The sequence below is a fragment of the Xenopus laevis genome, chromosome 7L (genome assembly GCF_017654675.1).
Source record: "Xenopus laevis strain J_2021 chromosome 7L, Xenopus_laevis_v10.1, whole genome shotgun sequence".
Lineage (NCBI taxonomy): Eukaryota > Metazoa > Chordata > Amphibia > Anura > Pipidae > Xenopus > Xenopus laevis.
In genome coordinates, this window is record NC_054383.1 from 7412938 (window position 1) to 7437043 (window position 24106).

The 24106-nt window shown below is 41.7% G+C and overlaps 1 protein-coding gene across 1 annotated transcript; it reads right to left on the minus strand.

Annotated features, from left to right (window-relative positions):
* Nucleotides 1-930: 930 nt before the first annotated feature.
* Nucleotides 931-23193, minus strand: gnb3.L (guanine nucleotide binding protein (G protein), beta polypeptide 3 L homeolog). The gene is given in 10 exon segments (NM_001086983.1): nt 931-2204; nt 2759-2975; nt 3232-3433; nt 4600-4666; nt 8546-8708; nt 8959-9022; nt 10017-10123; nt 10221-10259; nt 14793-14859; nt 23124-23193. Coding segments are annotated over 9 exon segments (1023 nt in total). The 5' UTR covers nt 14850-14859; nt 23124-23193; the 3' UTR covers nt 931-2097.
* Between the last annotated feature and the right edge of the window lie 913 nt (nt 23194-24106).

The window sequence follows — 24106 nt, forward strand, 5'->3', positions numbered from 1 at the left end:
TCATATTTAGCTCTAACAGGGCCCCAAAAAGCTGCTGGTGTCCACCTGTATCAACGTTGAGATCCTAGTGTTTTTGTAGGTTAAATTAATGTGAGATTGGGGTAAATGCAAACACCCAACTGGATTACTGGATCCAGGGAAACTTAGTAAATTTACCACAGAGCCTCGTTTATTTGAGCAATTGCTTTGGTAGTTGCACGTATAATTCATATTCACTTGATATTGTCTCTTATGCTATGGAAGACCGGCCATCATTATCTGCATGCATCCATATGTCTCCATTGTCACTGTTGCAGTGTTTATTAAAGCTCATTTATATCTTCACCCATTTGGATTAGATGTCATAGGGGATGAACCATTCCTACTGTCTGAGAAATACCCTGTAGTGTAACCAAGACTTTTAAGGATGAATGTTTTCCAATTGTCCCAGGGGTGCTATGGGTATGATATCCAAGGGAAGGGCTCCCATAGTTCTTTCTTTTTGGATTCCACTATGATGGAGTAACTTGAGACAGGAGACCTCCCTAAGGACAAGCCAGGACCAAAAGGTAAGACCAACATCTTACTACAAGAGACCTTGTTACTAAGGCGTGTAGTAAGTGACCATTAAAGGCGCTTTGGTCACCAAAGGAAGCTCCTGCTTCTCCAAACTGCTTTACATTGCTTCTTCAAGTCTACAAAGATCAACAATGTGGGAAAATTCCAGCCAACTCTTATAGTCAGGTACAGGTCCCACCCTTCTACCAGACCCTTGGCCTGCAAACAGTTAAGACAGATATTTAAAGCTTTATAGAATCTTTTGGGAATGAGTCTCAGTGATTATCCAACACCACAAGCATTTTTCATATCTTTTCAGCCCTTCACAAAAGGTTTTATACTCAAACCAGGGAAATCCAACATCACAAAACATCCAGAAGCAGAAACTTTGAATGCCATGCCCTAAAATATATTTTATTCTTCTTCCGTTCTATAAAACACAAACTTATTGTAAAAGTGACAAAGGACAGAAGTGAGCATAATAAATAGATTTACACACGGCTATCACAGATTCTCCGCGGCAAGAGTTTCTACATTAGAAGTGGGTGAAGGTCTGCATGTCTGACATGAGTGAGGGGATATCTAATAAAGGGCAAAAGTTAATGCAGAGATACTCTAAAGATCACTGGCAAGGGAGGTATCAAAAGGGTTATGCTCCAGGTAAGGAACCATCAGCCTAGGTCATTTTAGGCATCGCACTTTGGAAACCCCCAACATGCTCCATCAGCTAGCAGCTAAGGAAAGATCTGGGAAGGGTCGGCAGTATCCTGAAATGTTATATTAGCTTTCAAAAAGGAATTCCTCATAGGAGAGGGATTAAAGCAAGCAAAAATATCCTGGTCCCTGTAGGGCCCATAAGTGCTTACCAGGGCAGTGGTGTTAGTTGGAATAGACTAAAGCCATTTTTTTTAGATTCAACTGAACCCTGAGTTCTACACAAAAGCTTTGGGCCAATACTGAGACAAATCCAAACTCTAAATTGAACTGTAATTTTGTTATGCTCAGTTGGCCAAATGACTTAGACTTGGATTTGATTTGGCCAAGTACTCTGGCCAAATCCCAAAACGAATCCGGGATTTAATCTATTAATTGAGCAAGTGGCAATCAATCTGTCGCTTAACAAGAGGAAACCCAATATTGAGGGAAACTTATATAAACCAGGGATGTAGAACCTGCAGCCTCAACTACAAGCATGACACCATTATAATGACAGATGAAGGTCCACAGGCTGGACATCCCCAATGTATATACTAAAAATAACTAACAATTGTTGCACCATATAGCAGGTCCTTTCTATCTTCAAATGTATTTTATTTAGGATGGTAGATACTAGAAGGAAAATCTGCCTGTGCTCTGTGGGGCTATGGTTGGAGCAATGGACTTCAGATCTCGCTGATGCTCTGCAGAACCGGTGGAAGGAGAGATACTATAACGACTGCAGATTTGTGCCAATGCTCTGCGAGAAAATGGTATGACTGAAGATACTGGAGGGATAGTCTGTAGATCTGTGATATAGAGAGGTGGGAGGTGATTGGAGGTCTGTGCCTTTCTAATTTTTGATTAATTCCAGATCTTCAGGAAACTGTCCCATGACCCTGTGGCTACAGCCATTCCATCCGAAGTAACTCCAAGGCAACTCACGCGGTTATCATGGCCAGAAAGGACACCTGCCAAAGGTTAGAGTGTTAATAATACTGTGTATAAAGAGTGAACAAGATTTGGATAAGGGCTGTGGAGTGAGAGAACATAGTAGGAGAAATGTGGAGTGAGAGAAGATAGAAGAAGAAATGTGGAGTGAGAAAATATAGTCTGAGAAATGTGGAGCGAGAGAAGATAGTTGGAGAAATATGGAGTGGGAGAAGATAGTAGGAGAACTGTGGAGTGAGGGAAGGTTTAAACGAGACATTGCTTGTGAGAATTAGAGGACAGCTGAGTTAATATGGATTAAAGGAGGGATGAGAAGTGAGCATGGTTTGGATAAGGGTTCAAGAGTGAAGAAGGACTGATACAAGAGTGAAGGGTGTATGAGGCTCATGAGGATGGAAAGGAGTTTGGAATAGAAAGGAGAATTGAAGAATGTCTAGGGTGTGGGGGAGCTTGGAAGGATGACAGAAGACCAACAAGATTTTGGAGAAGGAAGGAGGAATAAGAAAAATTTAAATCAGGGGTTAGGAAAACGCTATATTGTACCCCCATGAAAATGAATGGCCAAGTTACTCACCCACACGCTCACGCTTTAGACAGTCCCAGATATTGCAGTTGAAATCATCATATCCAGCAAAAAGGAGGCGCCCGCTAAGGGAAAAGGACACTGAAGTGATACCACAAATAATGCTGTCCTGTGAGTACACGCTGATCTCCTGGTCTGCACGCAAGTCAAACATGCGACACGTGGCGTCATCAGATCCTGTGCATATTGCCTGACCGCTGGGGAAGAACTGTGCCAAAAAGTGCCAAACGTAAGCAACATACCATTAGACACACACCTACAGCCCCTCATATATACTAATTGACAATATTAGCAGTGCCCTCATGGGTGCATATATACTGGCTCTTAACGTATTATATACTATCCAAAGTTCATTAAAATTAATTAAAACTAAGGAACACGTATGTAGGTATGTAGTTGAATATATCTCCAAGTACAAAGATGGACACATCCCCTCCTAACCATCAAATACCAGCGCTACCCACACAAATCGCATTTATGTCAGACTCATGTCCGGTGAAAGTCTGCCTGCATTCGCCCTGTCGCACATCCCACAGTTTAGCGGAGGCGTCACAAGCTCCAGAGATGAACAGGTTAAAATCAGGAGAGACAGCCAAGCTCATGCAGTCTCCAGTGTGACCTGTGAAAACAGTCTTCTGCTGTCCCGTCTCAATGTCCCATAGGGCACTGTGGGGAGAGAACATTCAAGTCAAGTCAAGTGTCAAGTGGATTTTATTGTCATTTCAGCCATATACAATAAATAAAGTACATAGTAGAAACGAAAAGGCGTTCCTCCAGAACCCCCCAGTGCTATACAACAACTCTAGAACACGGTCATGCTGGGCAAAGTGGACATTATCATCAATGTATCCAACACCAGTAAGTTCTGCAGTGCTTCACAATAAGTTGGAATAAACAGAGGGTCTTATATGATTTCTAATGATTAAGTGTTTGTGAAATATGAAACGCGTAAGGTTCCCTCCAAGTATACCTGAACAAACTTACTGAATTTTACACGTTGGTTGGGAAGACTGCTCACTGAGTGCTTACTCTACACCAATATGGTTTGATTCACTCTTCTAGCTGAAGGCTTACGGCAGTGCACCTGGGCCTCTTCCAGACTTTGGTGAGTTATGTGAATTTACTTTGGGACCTCTTTTCAATCCTCAATATGATTTCTAATGTACTCCAAGGAAACTGCACAGGAGCTACACAAGCCCCATAGACAATGTAGCCACCAACACAGACGCACTAACTGAAATGCACCAGACTAATTTAACCTAATTTGGTCAGAGGAGTAGTAATGCGAATTGGCCAGTGGCTTCCTGAGGTTCTTGACAGTCCTAATGGAATACAATGGCATCACATGCCAGAAATACAGCTGGAGGTGCCCTCAAATAAAGAAATGTTCCGGTAATATTGCTCAATGTAGACTAACATGGAGCAATATGGGGGGTCAGTTTGGCCATTTTGACTAAATTTCATGACCGCCTCGAACTGCAGTTTTGATAAAACCATTGGACCCCAGTTGTCTTGTATAGTTAAACTTTGGTCTTCCTGCATCGACTGACCCAGATGTGAAAGGAACCAAAGGACTAAAATGAACAGGGCAATTTCCCTACCCCATTGATCTAGAGAAAATCCCTTTTAAAAATCACATCCCCCATATCAGTTTATGCAAGTAAAGAAATATGTCTGTCTAATATTCGAAAGGAGCAATGTATTTTATTTTTTTAATTTGGCACACCTTCCCATTGCTACTAAGAAGAATTTGTGTTAGATGATAAAATAAAATGTGCTCCATCTGTAGGGGGGTTTCCTGATTTAGACTTTTAATTTTATTGCCTTCTCACCATGTTGTATCTCCTGAGCTGGTCACAATTTGATTGTCATCAAGAAACCGGCAGCAGGAAAGGTAACCTGAAAAGGGAAGGCACATCTCATCATGACAAATACAAATCATTGATGCAATATCAGTAAGGGCAGATGGATGAACTCATCTTTCTTTATTAGAGTTAACCTGTTCTACAGCCCTTGGGGCAAATTCACTAAGATTCGAAGTTGCGCACAGGGGTAGCGTAAGGTTGCAAAGTTGCGCTAGCGTTGATTCGCCAAGCGAAGCAAAGTTTCGCTAGCGATGGTTCATTTGCATACGGCGCCAAATTCAAATTTCAATGGAGGAATACGTATCAGCACTACAAATGCCTAGAAAACCTTCAAAACATCAAATAAAAATTGTATTTTGCCCTACACATGTGCCCACTGTATAGTTAAGTTGCCATGAGTCAGGAAATGTAGGGGGGAAGGAGGGCAGCCCTAAAAAAATTTTCGATCTTTTTCAGCCTATCACCCATAATGTAGAAAACACGCCAGCGTTTTTTGGGACTTAGAAAAAATTTTGACTTTTTTTGAAGCAATCCCTATCTACTCTATTGCGCTTCGCCTGGTCTGAGGTGGCGGAGGAAGTCTAGCATAAAAGGTAGCGTTCAGTACACTGCGCGCGTTAGTGAATTTGCGTAGTTACGTTTGTAGCGAAAATTCGCCAGGCGTAAGGGTGCGAAGTAACACTAGCGAATCTACGCCATCGTTCGTTAGTGAATTTGCGAAGTAACGAAAATGCCCAACGCTAGCGAATTGACGCTAGCGTTCGGCGCTTCGGCGCTTAGTGAATTTGCCCCTTTGTATGAACTGAAAACATCTCAAACTGATGACTTTGATATTGATAAAGAAAAGGAGGAGGCATTAGGTTGGGATTTAGGAGTCATGAAACCATTTAACCATGAAACCCAAATTCTTTTTTTATTCAAAAATCCATATCCTTGATGTCACTGACTCACTGCACTCCTCACATTCCTCACCACCTCATTGGTTTTGGCATGATGAAAAGCTTGACTTAATAACAATGTCCACAAAATGCCTCATGTGATTTTGAATTCCAAGACTAAAAGAAACAAGATTTATAAAGTTTAAGTGAAGTTTATTTTTTATCATAAAATAGGATTTGGAATTATTTCTTAGGGTAACAGAATCCCCTGGATGTGGGAGAACTTGGGTTTTGTAGGAACCTTAATGTGAGAACTGCAATGCTGGGTTGTCTCATTCTGCGACCCCTTGTAGAATTGTAGATAATGATATATAGTTATTCCAGAAGTCCCCCTGTACTGGTGAACAGGTATCCCAAAGAGTAGAGATGGGCCTTTGACAGACGCTGTTTTCTACCTAATGGCCCACGTGACAATAGACTGTAGTAAAGTGTATTCTTTCTTTCTTTCTACACTGAATTACAGCAAATTGTAGAACACCATAGATTTAATAAACAAAGCCTCGAAGGTCAGTTGAGCTTGATCAGCTCAGGGCAAATTCCAAAGACGGTTGGATAAAGTTAAGATGAGTAAAGTACCAGGATCAGACGGCACACACCCATAGGTACTTAAGGAGCTTAGCATGAGCTTCTCTGCTATTTTTAATGATTAAGGACACTTTGACGTCTGACACTGATGGGCCATAGTGACGTTATTTAAAATGCTAACACAGTCTTAGCATGAGACTATTGACCTGTAAGCTGGTGATACCCCAAAAGGTATCAAGCATAACAGTATTCCTTTGTGGTCAGGTGTCAAGGGCTAATTTTTTGTACGTCATCTTATCAAATCCAGTGTAATTCTACAAAAACTTTTGCATCTTTTGAAGCTACTGCTACTGTGAGTTGGAAAGAACTTTTGACACAAACAGCGTTCTCTTGCAGAAGACAATATCTTCAGTTTATGATTGAGTTTCAGAGTGCCCCATCAAAGACTCCCTTTTTCATTGATCGGGTGCTCCAGCAAAGTCTAATTGAGTATTTGCGTATAGATCTTCATTCCTAGGTGGTCTAAGGTCTATGGTTGCCTAACACTTGTACTTTATGTTCTACTGACTTTCAATATCAACTGCAATCTATTTCCACATGAGCAGGCTTCACGAGAGTGTTGTAGAGTGTTTCCTCCTTTACATACATTTTTTACATACATTTTTGATTTGTTACGCTAGACTTGGACACTACCAGGCAAGATATAGATAACCTAATGATAACATAATGGTAAGGATTATCCCACTACTACTATAACTCATTTGTTAAACAAAGTAGGTATGGGCTCTTAGCATTGATAACCCTCCTTGGACTTAAATAATTCATGCTAATTCGATTATTTTACCAGTTTTAGCTGGCAACAAGATTCCAGATGCATTTGTCCTGCCCTTGCAGCTCCTTCACTTTGCATAAATTCTTTGTATTCTGCACTGATTACCCACAGGCACTTTGCATGTTGATGCTATCAGAGGACAGTAATATTATGTACTTACTGAGCAACCACAGCCCTACACTGTGTATAATATTGACTGATCCATTGAATGGATACAAAGGTATACCTGGTACCAAATGCATGAGGCACATGTAGGGTTGCCACCTAGGTAAATTCCAGCTGGGGACATTATTAAAAATGTACTTACAATATAGATGTCATAATTGTTAAGATACCCCATTGTTATGCCACAAGCCCATTCAGTTATGCTTGTAATCCAAACCTATCCCCTATTCACATCCAGCTTCTACCAGTTTGTCCATTCCTCCCCAATCCCAGTTTCCATTTACCCAACTATCTCAATGTTACCCTACAACTTGGCACTTCCCTATCTACATCTTAGTAAATCAGCTTTGAGGAAGGGATGGTGTAGAAGCACCTAAATTCATTAAAGCATCTAGATTGTGCGCTCCATGGGGCATGATTGTAGGTGAACTCTGTAAAAGTAGCTCAATATCAAACGGTTCTTTATTCCTGGTATTATGGTAGCCGTCAATCTTTCCTGCATTGCCCTCTGCATGTTTAGTAAATCTATTCTCCTGCATGATAACATCAATATCTCAGAGCCTTGCGCTAATTCCATTCATAGCAACTGTCATTCCTCTTTAAAGGTTGCTTCTCCAAATACCAAATCTTCAAGTATTTGGCCTCGAGTAGTGCTCAACTTCAACATGAAAGTTCAACAAGGAAAGGTCAGTAAATGCTTCCGTGATGTAAGTTGTTTCAAACAAGATCTGTGACAAAATGCTCTACTCTACTTCTCTTGTGAGGATCAGTTCAAACTACTGAACTGATGACACAGGGTCAATTTTAATAATATTATCCAACAGGGCAGCCATCAGGGAGGGACAGGGGGGAGAGTTGTAGGGGGCCCCGAGGTTAAGGGGGGCCCTGGGCCACGCCACACTTACTTGAGTAGCTGGGCCCCCATCTTTCTGAGAGCTGCTCACTTCGGGAAGGCATGGACATTTAAGGGGCCCTTGCCACCAATTTTCTTATAATGTGGGAGGGGGCCTGGCCACCAATTTTTTTTTTCTCATGTAGGGTCCTAGCCACCAATATATTTTAATGGGGGGGCCCTGGCCACAAATGTTTTTTTTATGGGGGGCCCTGACCACCAATATCTTTTTATTTTTTATTAACATGTGGGAACCATAGCGACCAATATTTTTTTGTTTTTTTACTGTGTGGTGGAAAGGGCGGACCTGTAGGCGGGGCTTGCGGTGGGCGCAGCCCAGGAGGCCCAGGAAATTTTGTTGTATGGGGCCCTGCGATTTCTGATGGCGGTCCTGTTATCCAACACTACATTTTCTTCCAATTTTGACACTCACATAGAAGTAGAAATGTGGTCCCTGCCCAAAGTAACTGGCAGTTGCAGAGAGTTGTACAAGAGCGGAAGGGCTGCAAGTTGGACCTCCCTCATTTACTCAATATGAACATAGTACTAAGTGGTCCTTACCTGTGTGTGCTGCAAGCTCCCTGCTCACTCTCACATTCCCTTCACGTGTCTTCAAGTTGTAGATGGAGCACATGTTATCCAGCCCACCACATGCAACAAAGTTACCCGAGGGGGCATAGGCACAGGTCATCACCCACGATGAGCGCAGAGGGATAGCATGGACCTGGAGAAGTTCATTGACATGGGGCAAAGTCAATAGTGGTATTGTTCATAGAGACAGGGGTAGGGCACATATTTCAGCACTAAGAGAGAATATTTACAGGAGGCAAGGGATATCAGGAAAGGGTTGTGGCCGGGGTGGATTGGACCCTGAATGACAGAAAGAGTATTTTGTATAATGTAATGGAAGGTACCCATGCATTGAAGTGTTAATAACTGGGGTAATAACAGTGAGTTGGATATTGAGGTGTTACCTTGTTTGTAGTGTATGTATCCCACACAATAAGTTTTCCATCTTGAGAAGCGCTTACAAGAAGTCTGCAAGAGATCACATAGAATAAACACATGGACGCTTGAAATGCCGTCATGCTATATTTCATTCTGTGCTCATTCAAGTTCCACCCGTATTTGTGTACATCTCACTCCTACATGAAAGTTCCATCAATATGTTTCAGGATCCCAATCATTTATACTGAACGTCTATAAAAGCCCAATCCCTATGCGAACATTCCCACCATATCAATGCAGACTACAGCCTAAAGCTGACCATTTCCAGAGATGTGACCAAGTCAGCACCTGTATGTTAAGAATATTAGAAGTCACTGAGGGGTTCTGTGACCATATAAAGACACAAGGCTGCAGGCTGACTTATACAGGGAACTCTGAGTATCACTCATGTATTATAAGGGAAAATGTACCCCCTACTGTAAATGATAAGGATATTAGAAGTCACTGAGGGGTTGTTCTGTGACCATATAAAGGCACAAGGCTGCAGGCTCAGTTATACAGGGAACTCTGAGTATCACTCATGTATTATAAGGGATAATGTACCCCCTACTGTAAATGATAAGGATATTAGAAGTCACTGAGGGGTTCTGTGACCATATAAAGACACAAGGCTGCAGGCTGAGTTATACAGGGAACTCTGAGTATCACTCATGTATTATAAGGGATAATGTACCCCCTACTGTAAATGATAAGGATATTAGAAGTCACTGAGGGGTTCTGTGACCATATAAAGGCACATGGCTGCAGGCTCAGTTATACAGGGAACTCTGAGTATCACTCGTGTATTATAAGGGATTCTGTACCCCTACTGAAAATTATAATAGCTATAAGAAGTCCTAGGGGCATTTACATAAAGACACAAGCAGATCTTCAATAGCACATTATCATTATTGCTTGTAAATCACACATTTAAATAAGCTTTATGACATCACTACTTACAGTATAACTGAAAGCAGCTATAAAATTATATTTTACAGGTTATTGTTCTTGTGTTCTGTGATGTAACATTGAGGGGTTAGAGTACCTTGAGTCTGTTGACCAGTGCATGGCATAGATTTTAGCCAAGTGACCACGAAGTGTCCGTCTTGTGCGCAACTGGATGCGACCGACCACCTCCATCCCCCCGGTAGTCTAAGGAACACAGGGCAATGTGAAATTTGTATCACTTCACAATAACCACAGGCACAACATGCAAAACCCAATAGTGTTACAGTAGAAGGACACAAACCTGTTCTAGGGTCGTATCTGCACATTGTTTCCTGGCTTCCTGCAAACACACAGAGAGAGAGACTTTGATTTGATTTAGGCCCTTCTTACATGTGATAACGTTTTAATATGAGCAGTGGCACAAGCTGAATATATAGCAGTAACATGTACCAACAATGTAAATGTCATGTAACAACCATACCTGGATATTTTTGTTTTATGGCTAAACATGGTCAGTCTGAAGCAGGGGTGTCACTATAGAGGAAGCAGACCCTAGTAGAATGGGCCAACTTGTCAATAGGTTTAGTTGATAAAAGAATTCACATGTATATCACATTTATGCTTTGTTTTTAATTATTCACCTAAGCGAAAAACCAGCACCTGGTGAGCTGAGCCTTTGTAATTAATGCAGTTGTGTTGCTGTAACGCCTCTTTAGCTGTTCTAATAAAAAGATAATAATCCAGAATACATTCAGTAACACAATCCCATCTGTTGTCAGTAGTAGGGATTGTACAGGCAACAAACATCCCTACCTGTAGTGTCTGCACAAGAAAAACACCTACAACGGAGACCAGCATTAGATTGGGGGTCTGGGGCCCACCATTACTGTATCTGGGGTCCCCTGTGTCCAGGGCCGGATTTACATAGTGGGCGCCCCTAGGCTCACTGCCGTTGGTTGACTCTGTCCCCTCCAGCGGTACAGGAGCAATGGGGATTGGCGCATGGGAAATTTAGAAAATTATTGTATCTCCAGTGTATCCCCAGTATTTTTGAATCAATGTGGGTTTGGTTGGGCAGCATGCCGCCCCCCCTAAAATCCTGCCACCCTAGGCCCGGGCCTAGGTGGCCTTTCCACAAATCCGGGCCTGCCTGCGTCAGCCGAATCCAAAGCCCCTCTCTTCAGCTACAATCCACCTCCACCAACACCTGTGCATTCTTTTTTTTTCTTATTACAGGTGCATTTGGGTCCAGTGGGGGAAGTCATTGAGCAGTGCAGAGGGTCTCCAGCGTGGAGTTGGTCTGGGTCAGTGGGGCCCACCGTGCTTTTTCCCGGTGTCCTGCTGGTCCAATCTGAGCCTGGTGGAGCCTGTATACATTCTAAATTAACACAAAGCACAACAAAAGGTCCCTACACAACCTGATTAAACACAACGCACTAATACTAGGACCTGTACACCCTTAAGCAACAAAGGCGCTAGCAGCAGGACCTATACAAACCCTGAAATAGCACAAAGCACCAACAGCACAGTCCATACAAAAGTACTGACAGCAGGTCCTAAATGCTCTCTGAAATAACACAAAGCACCAATAGAAGGAGCTATAGACACCCTGGAGTAACACAAACCCATAACAGCAAGGACTGTACATACTTGTCGCATAACACAAAAGAAACAATTGGAACCTACAAGCAATGTTCCCTCTAAGGTGTGCGCACACAACAATGTGTGGTGCGTGTGAAAATACAAAATGATGTATTTATTCTTACCTGAGCACACAGTTTTTAAAAACTACGCATGCAAGGTTAAAATTTATTTTTTTGCACACATCGCCAAGAAGAAATGAGAACATTGCCTACAAGCACCCTCAACCAACACAAAGCACCAAACCTATAGACACTCTGAAGCAACAGAAACCAATAACAGCAGGGCCTGTATTATAATGAAGCAGCACAAAGCAACAATAAATAGTAGGACCTGTATGCACCCTGAAGGAACACAAAGCAAAAACAATAGGATCTACACACACCCTTATTTAACACAAAGCACCAATAGAAGGACCTGTAGACTGAATTAACACAAACCAATAGCAACTTTGGCTGTACATAGTAACACAAAGCAACAATAAAGGGACCGATATATATACACTGATGTAACAGAGAAAGCTTCTAATAGTTGTATACACTAGAGTAACACAGAGAACAACCAGGACCTTATTGCCCCCTGAAGTCACACAACGCATTACAAGATGGGTCTTTCTACACTGCATGTGATCCCCAACCAGTGGCTCACAAGCAGTGGTACAACTAGAAGTTACTGGGCCCAACAGCAAATTAATGTATATACCTAGAGGTTGACTTGTTTTACCAATATATGTTGAAATTGCTCTTTATTTGGGCCTCCGCAGCTGCAGCGTCTGCTTCCTCTGTAGTTACGCCCCTGCTCACAAGCAACATTTTGTTCAACAATTTGATGTTGCTCTCAGTGGCCTCAAAGCAGGGGCTTATTTTTGAATTCCAGGCTTGGAGGCAAGTTTTGGTTGCATAAAAACCAGGTTTATGGCCAAGCAGAACCTCCTGTAGGCTGCCAGTCCTCATAGAGGCTACCAGTTACCAACAGACACACCGCCAGGAACTTTTTGCATGCTTGTGTTGCTCTCCAAATCAATAACATTTGAATGTTGGGAACCCCCACTATAAGGTAACACAAAATCCCCAACAGCAGGATCTATACACACCTCAAAGTAACACAAGGTAGCGACAGCAGGGCCTGTGTACCCTGATGTAACACAAAGCAAAAATAGCAGGACTAAGACATAAGCCATCAGCAGGAGGGCCTGTGCACGCGTCATACATACATTTACTGGCTCGAGGTCAGAAATAGTCAACAGCAGGGTCGGGTTAATGCCAGAAACCCTTTAATCCGCTTTGTGAAGCCTCTTAACCTCTCATAGGGCTTGGCACGTTATAGGAAACTCTAGGATGGGGGATTGCAGGGTTGGTACAGTATCAGAAGGCCAAGAAGAATAATAAAAAAGTCTCATACGTGTATAATAATGTGGCACCACTGATTATTCCTACACCAGTCTCTTGTCAATAGACTTAATCTGCACTCGTTTAGTATGCACGTTGCCCTTGTTTCACTTTGGGAAATGAATTGGAGCCACGGGGGGCTGAAACATAATCTAATTCTAATGAGCAGAAAGGCCATTGACTAAGGCATTAAACAGGGCCAGTGACACAGAAGTGGAGAGTGTTTAAATAATTAAATAGAGGAGGATGCTTTCTGGTTATTGTTGGAGCGATGCTGGGAGTTGCAGTTGAAGACAGACGTGATATAGTGAGATTAAATAGGGTCACTTATTACACAACGCAAAGGTCTATCTTACATATTGAAAAACATTTTCTTAACCCTGCAGTCTGCCTGTATTATATGCAACGGGATCATGTTAGATATGAGCATTATAGAATGACAAAGCATTGGTACAGGTATGGGATCTGTTATCTGGAAACCCGTTATCCAGAAAGCTCTGAATTAAGGGAAGGCCGTCTCCCATAGAATGCATTTTATTTTTTAATAGTTCAAATTTTTGAATATTATTTCCTTTTTCTCTGTAATAAAAAGACAGTGCCCGGTACTTGATCCAATTTAAGATATAATGAATCCTTACTGGAAGCAAAACAATTCTGTTGGGTTTAATAAATGTGTCACTTATTTTCTGATAGACTTAAGGTATGAAGATCCAAACTACAGAAAGATCCCTTATCTGGAATAAAAACAGATCCCAAGCATTATGGATAACAGGTCCCATACATGTAGTTGGGCTACACTGAATTCAGGAGTTGGATTGGAATTCATTGCAGGATTTGCAATGCTAAATCCAAATCCTTAAAGGCGTGTGACTTTAAACGGGTTGTTCACCTTTGAGTTAATTTTTAGTATGATGTAGAGAGTGATATTCTGAGACACTTTGCAATTGGTTTTCATTTTTTATTATTTATGGTGTTTTCTGTTAACTTTTTATTCAGCAGCTCTCCAGTTTGCCATTTCAGCAGTCTGGTTGCTAGGGTCCAAATTACCCCAGCAACCATGCCGTGATATAAATAGGAGAGGCCTGAGTAGAAAGTTGAGTAATAATGACAATAGCAATACATTTGTAGCCTTACAGAGTGTTTGTTTTTTAGGTGGGGTCAGTGACTCCCATTTGAAAACTGGAAAGAGTCAGAAGAAGAAGGCAAATAATAAAACAACTATAACAAATAAACAATGAAGACCAATTGAAAAGTTGCTTAAAGGACCAGTAACATCAATTTTTTTTTTCAATTCGTTAGTATAGAACGAAAAAAAAACCACAAAGACAAATTAAACTTTTGAATCGCTAAGTCTTTATTAAGAAATAACTTACCGAAACTCAGTTTGCGCTCCTCTTCAGAAAAGACGTCACAGCGACGATCCATCACGCGGCTCTTGATTTCTCCTCCCTGGCTATCTCCCATAATGAAGGTAGGGAGGAGAAATCGAGCCCGCACGATGGATCGTCGCCGTGTCGTCTTTTCTGAAGAGCAAACTGAGTTTCGGTAACTTATTTCTTAATAAAGACTTAGCAATTTAAAAAGTTTAATTTGTCTTTGTGGTTTTTTTTTCATTCTATACTATTTTTTTTTTTTTAAAAAAATGATGTTACTGGTCCTTTAAAATTGCCCATTCTATAACATACTAAAAGTTAAGTTGAAGATGAACCCCCACCCTTTAAAACTTTACTTATATATGAGGTTCAGAGTTGGTTCCAGACTTGGCTTTTGAGGATGATTCCATATTCGGCACATCCCTAGTAAATAGTGAAATAAAATAAGGAATTTAAATGGGTCTGGGTTACCGCTATCTGCTTCTTCAGTGCCTCAGCCTCCTGGCGTAACTGTTCCAACTCCCCCATTATTAGGACTCTGCAGATACAAGAGATAACAGAATAAGAGAAGGATAAAGGAGAAGTGGTTAGGGGGAAATACAAGTAAATAGTAATGAAGACGATGGACAAACATGGTATTGTATATATACCTATATAATGCACAAAAGCCATGAATATCTTGTAAATTAAATCCTTGTAAACAGTAAGTACTGATGTCATCAGTTATATACGGTGAGTAGTGATGTCATTTCTGTCACATGACTCACTGAAACTTGTGTATTATAATAAATAAAATACCCCCTGTTGCAAAATATGAGGATATTAGAAGTTACCTTGGAGTTCCATGACCTGTATAAATAGTCATGAACCTCCTTGGTAACTTATAATATCCTTATAATTTGCAAGAGGTACTTTATTCACTATACATCCCACATCTTTCTCACCGCCTATATATTTACATCATATTATTACCTTCCCTAGAGCCCCTTATAAACAGACTCCTGTAGGCTTCATGATGATGGTGCCTTGGTTGGACTCAAACCCCAGACCCATACAGTGTAAAACACGCTGTAGCCCAGAGCTGGGTTAAGAACATTTTCCTGGAGCTGGTAGGTTGTGACATTGCTCATCACATACAAATCATAGGCAAATTCGAGACTAATATGTATTAGGCATAATATTACACTGTACACTTGCAGCATTAGTGCCAGAGAGTTGCTGCAAAAGCTTATAACTAAAAAAAAAAAAGGTGTAACTAAAAGACCATAGGCTTTGGCTTAAAATTTGCACTCAGTCCCTTTTTGTTGCCCCAAACACAATCCAAATCATAGGGCTTGATAGAGTTGGGTTAATAATGAGGGCTGCAAAGACAATTTTGCCCTTGTATAGATAATTATTTTGGGCTGCCTCTTTAATATATGGTGTCTATATCATGGATACATCAATGTAATCAATGGTCTCACAAACATTTCCTCACTGGAACAATGCAGGTGGACTGGATCTCCAGCAACAGAAAGTTTTCTTTACTGAAATTAGAGATGCACCGAATCCACTATTTTGGGATTTGGCAGAGCCCCAAATCCTTTTTTATAGATTTAGAACCAAATCTGAATTTGTGTAAACAAATTAGGGATGAGAAGGGTGAAAGGGAAAAATTTGCTTCCTTGTTTGTTTGAGATAAAGGTTTCATTCCAAAAATACCTGAATTACATGACATTCCTTGAAGTTTGCCAATTTGGGAGGGGGCGCAGGACGCAACTGATGAAATGTATCACCAATACCAGAATCCATTGTAAGGCAAATACATGAAATAAAACTTGAGGAATCTCTATGTGAAATACAGTGAACCGTAAAAATTATTATGACCGGCCATTTTGGTGGAGGAGACCTGTAGAAGTTAGGGTCAATTCTTTCTCATGAGGAAGAACATTTTGCAAAGTTTGAACCACTACCCTACCCCTACATTGTCTGTTACTGGTAACAACACTAATCATTTATTCTGGAATGCAGGTTCACTGGTATACTCCATCCACATTCATTCCTGACATCCAGTCCCTTGCAAAGTCTTGTCATTTACATCTTAATTGAACCTACATCTAAAAAATATTGCACGAATATGCCCCTTTCTCAGTCAGGAACCAGGAAGCAACAAAAATACCAGTGCCCTCATTATTGCAACCTCCTTCTTATTGGCCTACCACTCGCTCATATATCCTCTCTGCAATCCATCTGCAAGACTCATCCATCTCACCCCCGATCTACCTCTGTTGCACCTCTCTGCAAATCCCTTCATATGCTACCTATACGTTCCCCCATCAAACCTCTCACACTCACCTACAAAGTTCTCAATAACAATGCCCCACCTGAAATTTCCAGCCTCATCTCCAGGTGCCCTCCAAATTTACCACTTCAATCCTCTAATGATCTTCTTCCCTAGTAACCTCATCACCTACCTCCAAGACTTCACCAGAGCAGCTCCCTACCTGTGGAATTCAATACCCTACAGCAGTGATCTCCAACCAGTGGCTCACAAACAACATGTTCTTCATCAATCCCTTGGATGTTGCTCCCAGTGGCCTCAAAGCAGGTGGTTCATTTTGAATTCCAGGCTTGGAGGCAAGTTTTTGTTTTATAAAAAAAGAGATGTACTGCCAAACAGAGTCTCCAGTAGGCTGCCAGTCCACATAGGGGCTACCAAATAGCCAATCACAGCCCCCACGAGAAATTTATCATTCTTGTGTTGCCGTCCTGTGTTACATCTGAATGTGTTTCACGGGTAAAAGAGGTTGGGGACCCCTGCTCTATAGCATCAGGCATACTCGTACCCTGCAGAGATTTAAATGTTCCCTTAAAACTCACATCATCTATAAAGCTTACACACACACATACCACCACACCACATATACCTACTCACCTAACAGATATGGGATATCCCATGGCACATCAGCTTCTGCTCACTCATTAGCTTCCTACTAACACTGTCTATATGTTTCTAACTTGCCCCACAGCCACATGATTTTTATACCTTGTGTATCAACTATCCTCAGTTAAAAAATATATACCCAGTCAACCTACTTTTTAATATTTATGATAAATAAAGAGTGACTTTTTAATTTTGAGAGTATTGACTGGGAATATATTTTTGAACTTTTGATTTGGGTGCCCTTTGGAGTTGGGGGCTATATTCCAGCATTTTTTGCCCCTTTGACAGGCCTGTATAGACTGCAGCAGCTGAGTAACAAGTGTTTTTTGGATTTATCAACTATCCTCATCCTATAGATTGTAAGCCCTTGAGGCAGGGCCCTCATTACCTAAGGTAAGGAGGATGGGCAATATGTTTTTCTGGAGAGACGAGAGTTTGGCTAGACAGGTTATGACTAAATAGCTCACGGGATGTTTAATAAGAAAAGCCATTGAGTTGAGGATAAGTCTACATTCTTTTAAGCAGGAAAGACAACTTGCACCTTTCTGTACAGTACAAACAACTAGGGTCTTTACAGACAGGTAAATAAAGGAGAAGTAAAACTCAACAAAAAATGAGTGTGCCTCTACAGATGCCCCAGTAACTTCATTTCTGCTGATTCCCAGCACATGCTCTGGGCTGCCATTAGCACCTGAATTTATAAAACAAAATTCACTGTTCAACTCTGATAGAGAATTCAGATTTGCATTACACAACAGAATATTAATCAGTGCAGCCTGCATCAGAGAATTAATATTCAGCCCTGTAATATCAGCTCCTATGAGATATGAAACCTACATTTTTGCTAATGTTTTGATCATTTTCAATATCATTTTCAATAGTTTCTTGATATCAGGCAGAACTCACTGAGCATGTGCAGTGCCACTGGCACTATAAATATGACCTAATAACAAGATCCAAGATGGCAACTTTACTGTTATATTGTGGCTAAACCTCCTGACTGATACAGTAAAGCAAGTACAGGTATGGGGCCTGTTATACAGAATGCTCAGGACCTGGGCTTTTCCGGAAAAAAGATCTTTCTGTAATTTGGATCTTTATACCCTAAGTCTAACACTTAAACATGAAATAAACCCAATAAGCTGGTTTTGCTACAAGGTACTTTTTATTATTACAGAGAAAAATTAAATAATTTTTAAAAATGTGAATTATTTGGGTAAAATTGAGCCTATGGAAGATGGTGACATCCAGTAATTCAGAGCTTTCTGAATAACGGGTTTCTGGATAATGCATCCATTAAGTGTATACCAAATACAGCATTTCTAGGCTTTCATTCTCTTTTTAAAAGGGTTGTTCACCTTTGAATTAACTTTTATTATGATCTAGAGAGTGTTATTCATTTCCTCTTTGTGGTTTTTGAGTTATTTAGTTGCTAGGGCCCAAATTACCCTAGTAACCATGCATTGAATAGAGTAAGAGACTGAAATATGAATAGAAGAGGCCTGAATAGAAAGATGAGTAATGAAAAATCGTAATAACCACATTTGTAGCTTTGCAGAGCATTTGTTTTTAAATGGGGTCAGTGACCCCCATTTGAAAGCTGGAAAAGGTCAGAAGAAGAAGGCATATAATTTGAAAACTATAAATGAAGACCAATTTAAAAGTTGCTTAGAATTGGTAATTCTATAATACACTAAAAGTGCAAAAACGGAACTAGAGGGGGGCTGGCCCTGGCGCAGGACGCGCAGCCGGGCCCCCCGCCCCCCTCCGTACACCCGGAACTGGCCGGAGAACATGTGGCAGACTCCCGGGGGGCCTGAGGGGGTGCGGGCCCTGGCCCGCTCGCACCCCCTGCTCCCCCGATAGTTCCGCCCCTGTAAAAGTTAGTTTAAAGTTCAACCACCCCTTTGAAAAGCAGTTGGACTTGTGATGTCAGAGGGATCAACGCTCAGTATCTGCCATTGCCCTCAGGCTCAGGTCATACAGGAGCTGCTGGTTAGAAATATGTTTTGGCATTGTGGGGGGCAATAATCTATTATGTACTCTCAGGAATCAACAACGCCCTTTTTAAGTCAGCTACAAGTAGCAGCTACTAATCTCCAGTGTGACATAGGCTTTACATTAATTTTGTTGATTAGTTTTGAGGGTTTTGCCAATTGTGTAGGGTTCATTATCATAGGGGTAATCATTATCACCCTATTATATCGCTCCCTTCTTGCTGCTGATGGCTTTCGGGTGGTCCAGTGCAACCTCTTTCAAGGAAACTCTCCATTACAGAGGGCGGACGTAATGAGTTCCCTGGGTCTTGTGCAACTAGCACAATCAGCGAGCGTGACCTGGGCGACAACTGCTCAACAGGATTTTCATGCTGGAAGTGGTGAGTAGATCAAACTGGATGTGGGTCACTCATAAGGGTCGGCCTAAAGTCCCCCTGCTCTCAGGGCTATTATTGACCACCCTATGACTTCTTGTATGGCCATGTCTGAACCAGAAATAAAAGAGACTCTCCCCGTGATTTCTCTCATCTGCATAGCAAAAGGGCAAATATGTGTGTTTCTGCATCTGTACATGTAATGCAAACACAATCTTACGTGAGCAGAAGCCAACTGTCTACCCACATGAAGAGTGACATGGGAATAACATCGAGGGCTTGCACAGGTAAATATACCGATCTCACACACCTGTCACAAGATCCGTACACAGCCTGTACACAGTGAGACGCCAGTTTTACTGGTTTAGGACATTTACATATGTAATCCTCATTTAGGTTACCCGCCAAAGAAAACCTGATATACAGGTAAATACACAGCATGCACTGCATTTGACATACTAGTTATAAGACCTATAGTAGTAAATACATTACAGGAACCTTTTCATTATATGTATGTAGATTGACCCAATTTACAGCTGTTAATTTGTTGCCCAAAACTCCCAGCGCCCCACACACCTTGGATATTGTACCGCCACATTTATACAGGTACGTCCTGCTCCCAGAGACTATTATCCACTGTTACTATAGGCACCATCTCTCCCTACTATACCTGCTATCCCACAGTCACACTCCCTTCCCAGAGACTATTATCCACTGTTACTATAGGCACCATCTCTCCCTACTATACCTGCTATCCCACAGTCACACTCCCTTCCCAGAGACTATTATCCACTGTTACTATAGGCACAATCTCTCCCTACTATACCTGATATCCCACAGTCACACTCCCTTCCCAGAGACTATTATCCACTGTTACTATAGACACATCTCTCCCTACTATACCTGCTATCCCACAGTCACACTCCCTTCCCAGAGACTATTATCCACTGTTACTATAGGCACCATCTCTCCCTACTATACCTGCTATCCCACAGTCACACTCCCTTCCCAGAGACTATTATCCACTGTTACTATAGACACCATCTCTCCCTACTATACCTGCTATCCCACAGTCACACTCCCTTCCCAGAGACTATTATCCACTGTTACTATAGACACAATCTCTCCCTACTATACCTGCTATCCCACAGTCACCCTCCCTTCCCAGAGACTATTATACACTGTTACTATAGGCACCATCTCTCCCTACTATACCTGCTATCCCACAGTCACACTCACTTCCCAGAGACTATTATCCCACTGTTACTATAGACACCATCTCTCCCTACTATACCTGCTATCCCACAGTCACACTCCCTTCCCAGAGACTATTATCCACTGTTACTATAGACACATCTCTCCCTACTATACCTGCTATCCCACAGTCACACTCCCTTCCCAGAGACTATTATCCACTGTTACTATAGGCACCATCTCTCCCTACTATACCTGCTATCCCACAGTCACACTCCCTTCCCAGAGACTATTATCCACTGTTACTATAGACACCATCTCTCCCTACTATACCTGCTATCCCACAGTCACACTCCCTTCCCAGAGACTATTATCCACTGTTACTATAGACACAATCTCTCCCTACTATACCTGCTATCCCACAGTCACCCTCCCTTCCCAGAGACTATTATACACTGTTACTATAGGCACCATCTCTCCCTACTATACCTGCTATCCCACAGTCACACTCACTTCCCAGAGACTATTATCCCACTGTTACTATAGACACCATCTCTCCCTACTATACCTGCTATCCCACAGTCACACTCCCTTCCCAGAGACTATTATCCACTGTTACTATAGGCACCATCTCTCCCTACTATACCTGCTATCCCACAGTCACACTCCCTTCCCAGAGACTATTATCCACTGTTACTATAGACACCATCTCTCCCTACTATACCCGCTATCCCACAGTCACACTCCCTTCCCAGAGACTATTATCCACTGTTACTATAGACACCATTTCTCCCTACTATACCTGCTATCCCACAGTCACACTCCCTTCCCAGATACTATTATCTCACTGTTACTATAGACACCATCTCTCCCTACTATATCTGCTATCCCACAGTCACACTCACTTCCCAGAGACTATTATCCCACTGTTACTATAGACACCATTTCTCCCTACTATACCTGCTATCCCACAGTCACACTCCCTTCCCAGAGACTATTATCCACTGTTACTATAGGCACCATCTCTCCCTACTATACCTGCTATCCCACAGTCACACTCCCTTCCCAGAGACTATTATCCCACTGTTACTATAGGCACCATCTCTCCCTACTATACCTGCTATCCCACAGTCACACTCCCTTCCCAGAGACTATTATCCACTGTTACTATAGACACCATCTCTCCCTACTATACCTGCTATCCCACAGTCACACTCCCTTCCCAGAGACTATTATCCACTGTTACTATAGGCACCATCTCTCCCTACTATACCTGCTATCCCACAGTCACACTCCCTTCCCAGAGACTATTATCCACTGTTACTATAGGCACCATCTCTCCCTACTATACCTGCTATCCCAAAGTCACACTCCTTTCCAAGCAACTATTATCCCACTGTTACTATCGGCACCATCTCATGTTACTATAGGCACAAGTATCAGTGTTATGCGAGAGAAAAGACTTCAATAAGTTACATTTATAAGGATATAATTCACAGGATATTCATGGCGTGTGTATTATAAAGATATTTGCACAACTAAAGCTGACAATACACTCATAAATTCACACATGTGGTGACCTGGGAATACAAGCAGGTCTTTTGATTTATTTGACAACCAATGAGCTGGGCTAAATCAAGCCAATCTAATTATTTGGCCCCTGATCATGAATGGATCCTAATAAAAGCCTATTAAGAAGTGGTGGGCAAGGAAACTACTTCTGTGGTCTTTCCCCAACGGGACTTACAAATCCTGCCTAGCAAGATATCAATAAAGCAAAAACAACTCAGTCTGAAGCGCTTATATTGTGTGTTCTATGGATAATACTAAAACAATATATAAAAGGTGATAAAGGTTATACACATTAGCATCATAGTATATATACACAGACTACACACAGGCTACACGTGCCACTATATAATGCCTTGGTACTATACACACTTCATGTGCAGGTTGTATATTATATATAGGTAATACAAATTAATTGTAAATATTACACCACCGACTAGCTGTAAGGAGACACACACATACAAAAACGCACAAAAATCACACAGAGTTCCACAGTGCAGCTAAGAGCAATATCCCGAGCTAACATATTGCTAATAACTGGGCATTCGCTAATGTATTAGTGTAATGTCGACAAACATCTGACTGGAAAGGGCAAACTGTAGATACACAAACACACACTTTACCCTACTGAGGGCCACTCGTTGCCGTAATTCTACCCCCCAGTACCGACCTTCCAAAACAGTTCATACTCCCTGCACATTGTAACTGCACAACCAGCCCCCCGGAGGTCCCAGGTATTCCTCACCTGAAGGGACAGCAAATGAATGGAGAAGGAGTTCCTCACTCAGTTGTTGGCAGTCCTGTTCCCCTTCTTCTTTTATTACTTTCTCTCTGGTTCTTCTGCCTTTTTGGGTCACTTGTACCTGCCAGTTACTTTCTCCTTCTATGGCTGTTACTCTCCACCTGCTCCAGTCAGTTACTCCCTCCTCCTTCGTTCTACAACTCTCTATACTTATACCTGTTACTCGCCCACCTAATGTTTGGACTTTATCGCTCCTCTCTTCTGCTGCTTTGGACTCTTTCCTGCCCTGATTAATACCCTCTCCTCTACTCTTCCTTGGTTCCTCCCTGGCGGTCTCCTACTGCCAGTTACTCTCTCCCCTTCCCCTGCACCTGTTACTCTCCTTTATCTATTACTTTCTCCTCTCCTTTATCACATTGTCTTCTCCTGATCTCTCCTCGGTTCCCCTTTGCTGGTGGCCACAAAGTCTCTGCTCCTGACTTTCTACCTGCCTCTGTCTTCTCTCCTGTGTGTTGTACAGAGGTATGCGGATCTCTAGGAGAGGGGAGAGATACAAGGGGGAGGGGGAGGGGTGGAATGAGGCTAAAAGCCGATTTGGAGTTAAATGCTTAAATGCAAAGCAGTTTGCAAATAAGAGGAGAGGGGCCAGGGAATCAGATGATGCTCTCTGTTTATTAGAGTCAGTGTGAGAGTGGAGGCAAAGGGATATGAATAGCATATGATAGGGATGACCCAAAGAGCTTACAGTCTAATGCATAGATTTAATCTTTCAATGTGTGCCTATATTTATATACAAATGAGTAAATTCACAAAAACGAGACTTGTCTTTATAAGATCATTCGATGGATTTTTATATGTTGGTAATAAAATTACTTATTGCGTGACTTTATTATGAACACTGGAGCTCGTTTGTCATTATTTTCGTTGTTAATTATACAAGGAAATTGTCGGTTTCATTTCATAGCAAAGTTTTTTTTTTTTTAGAC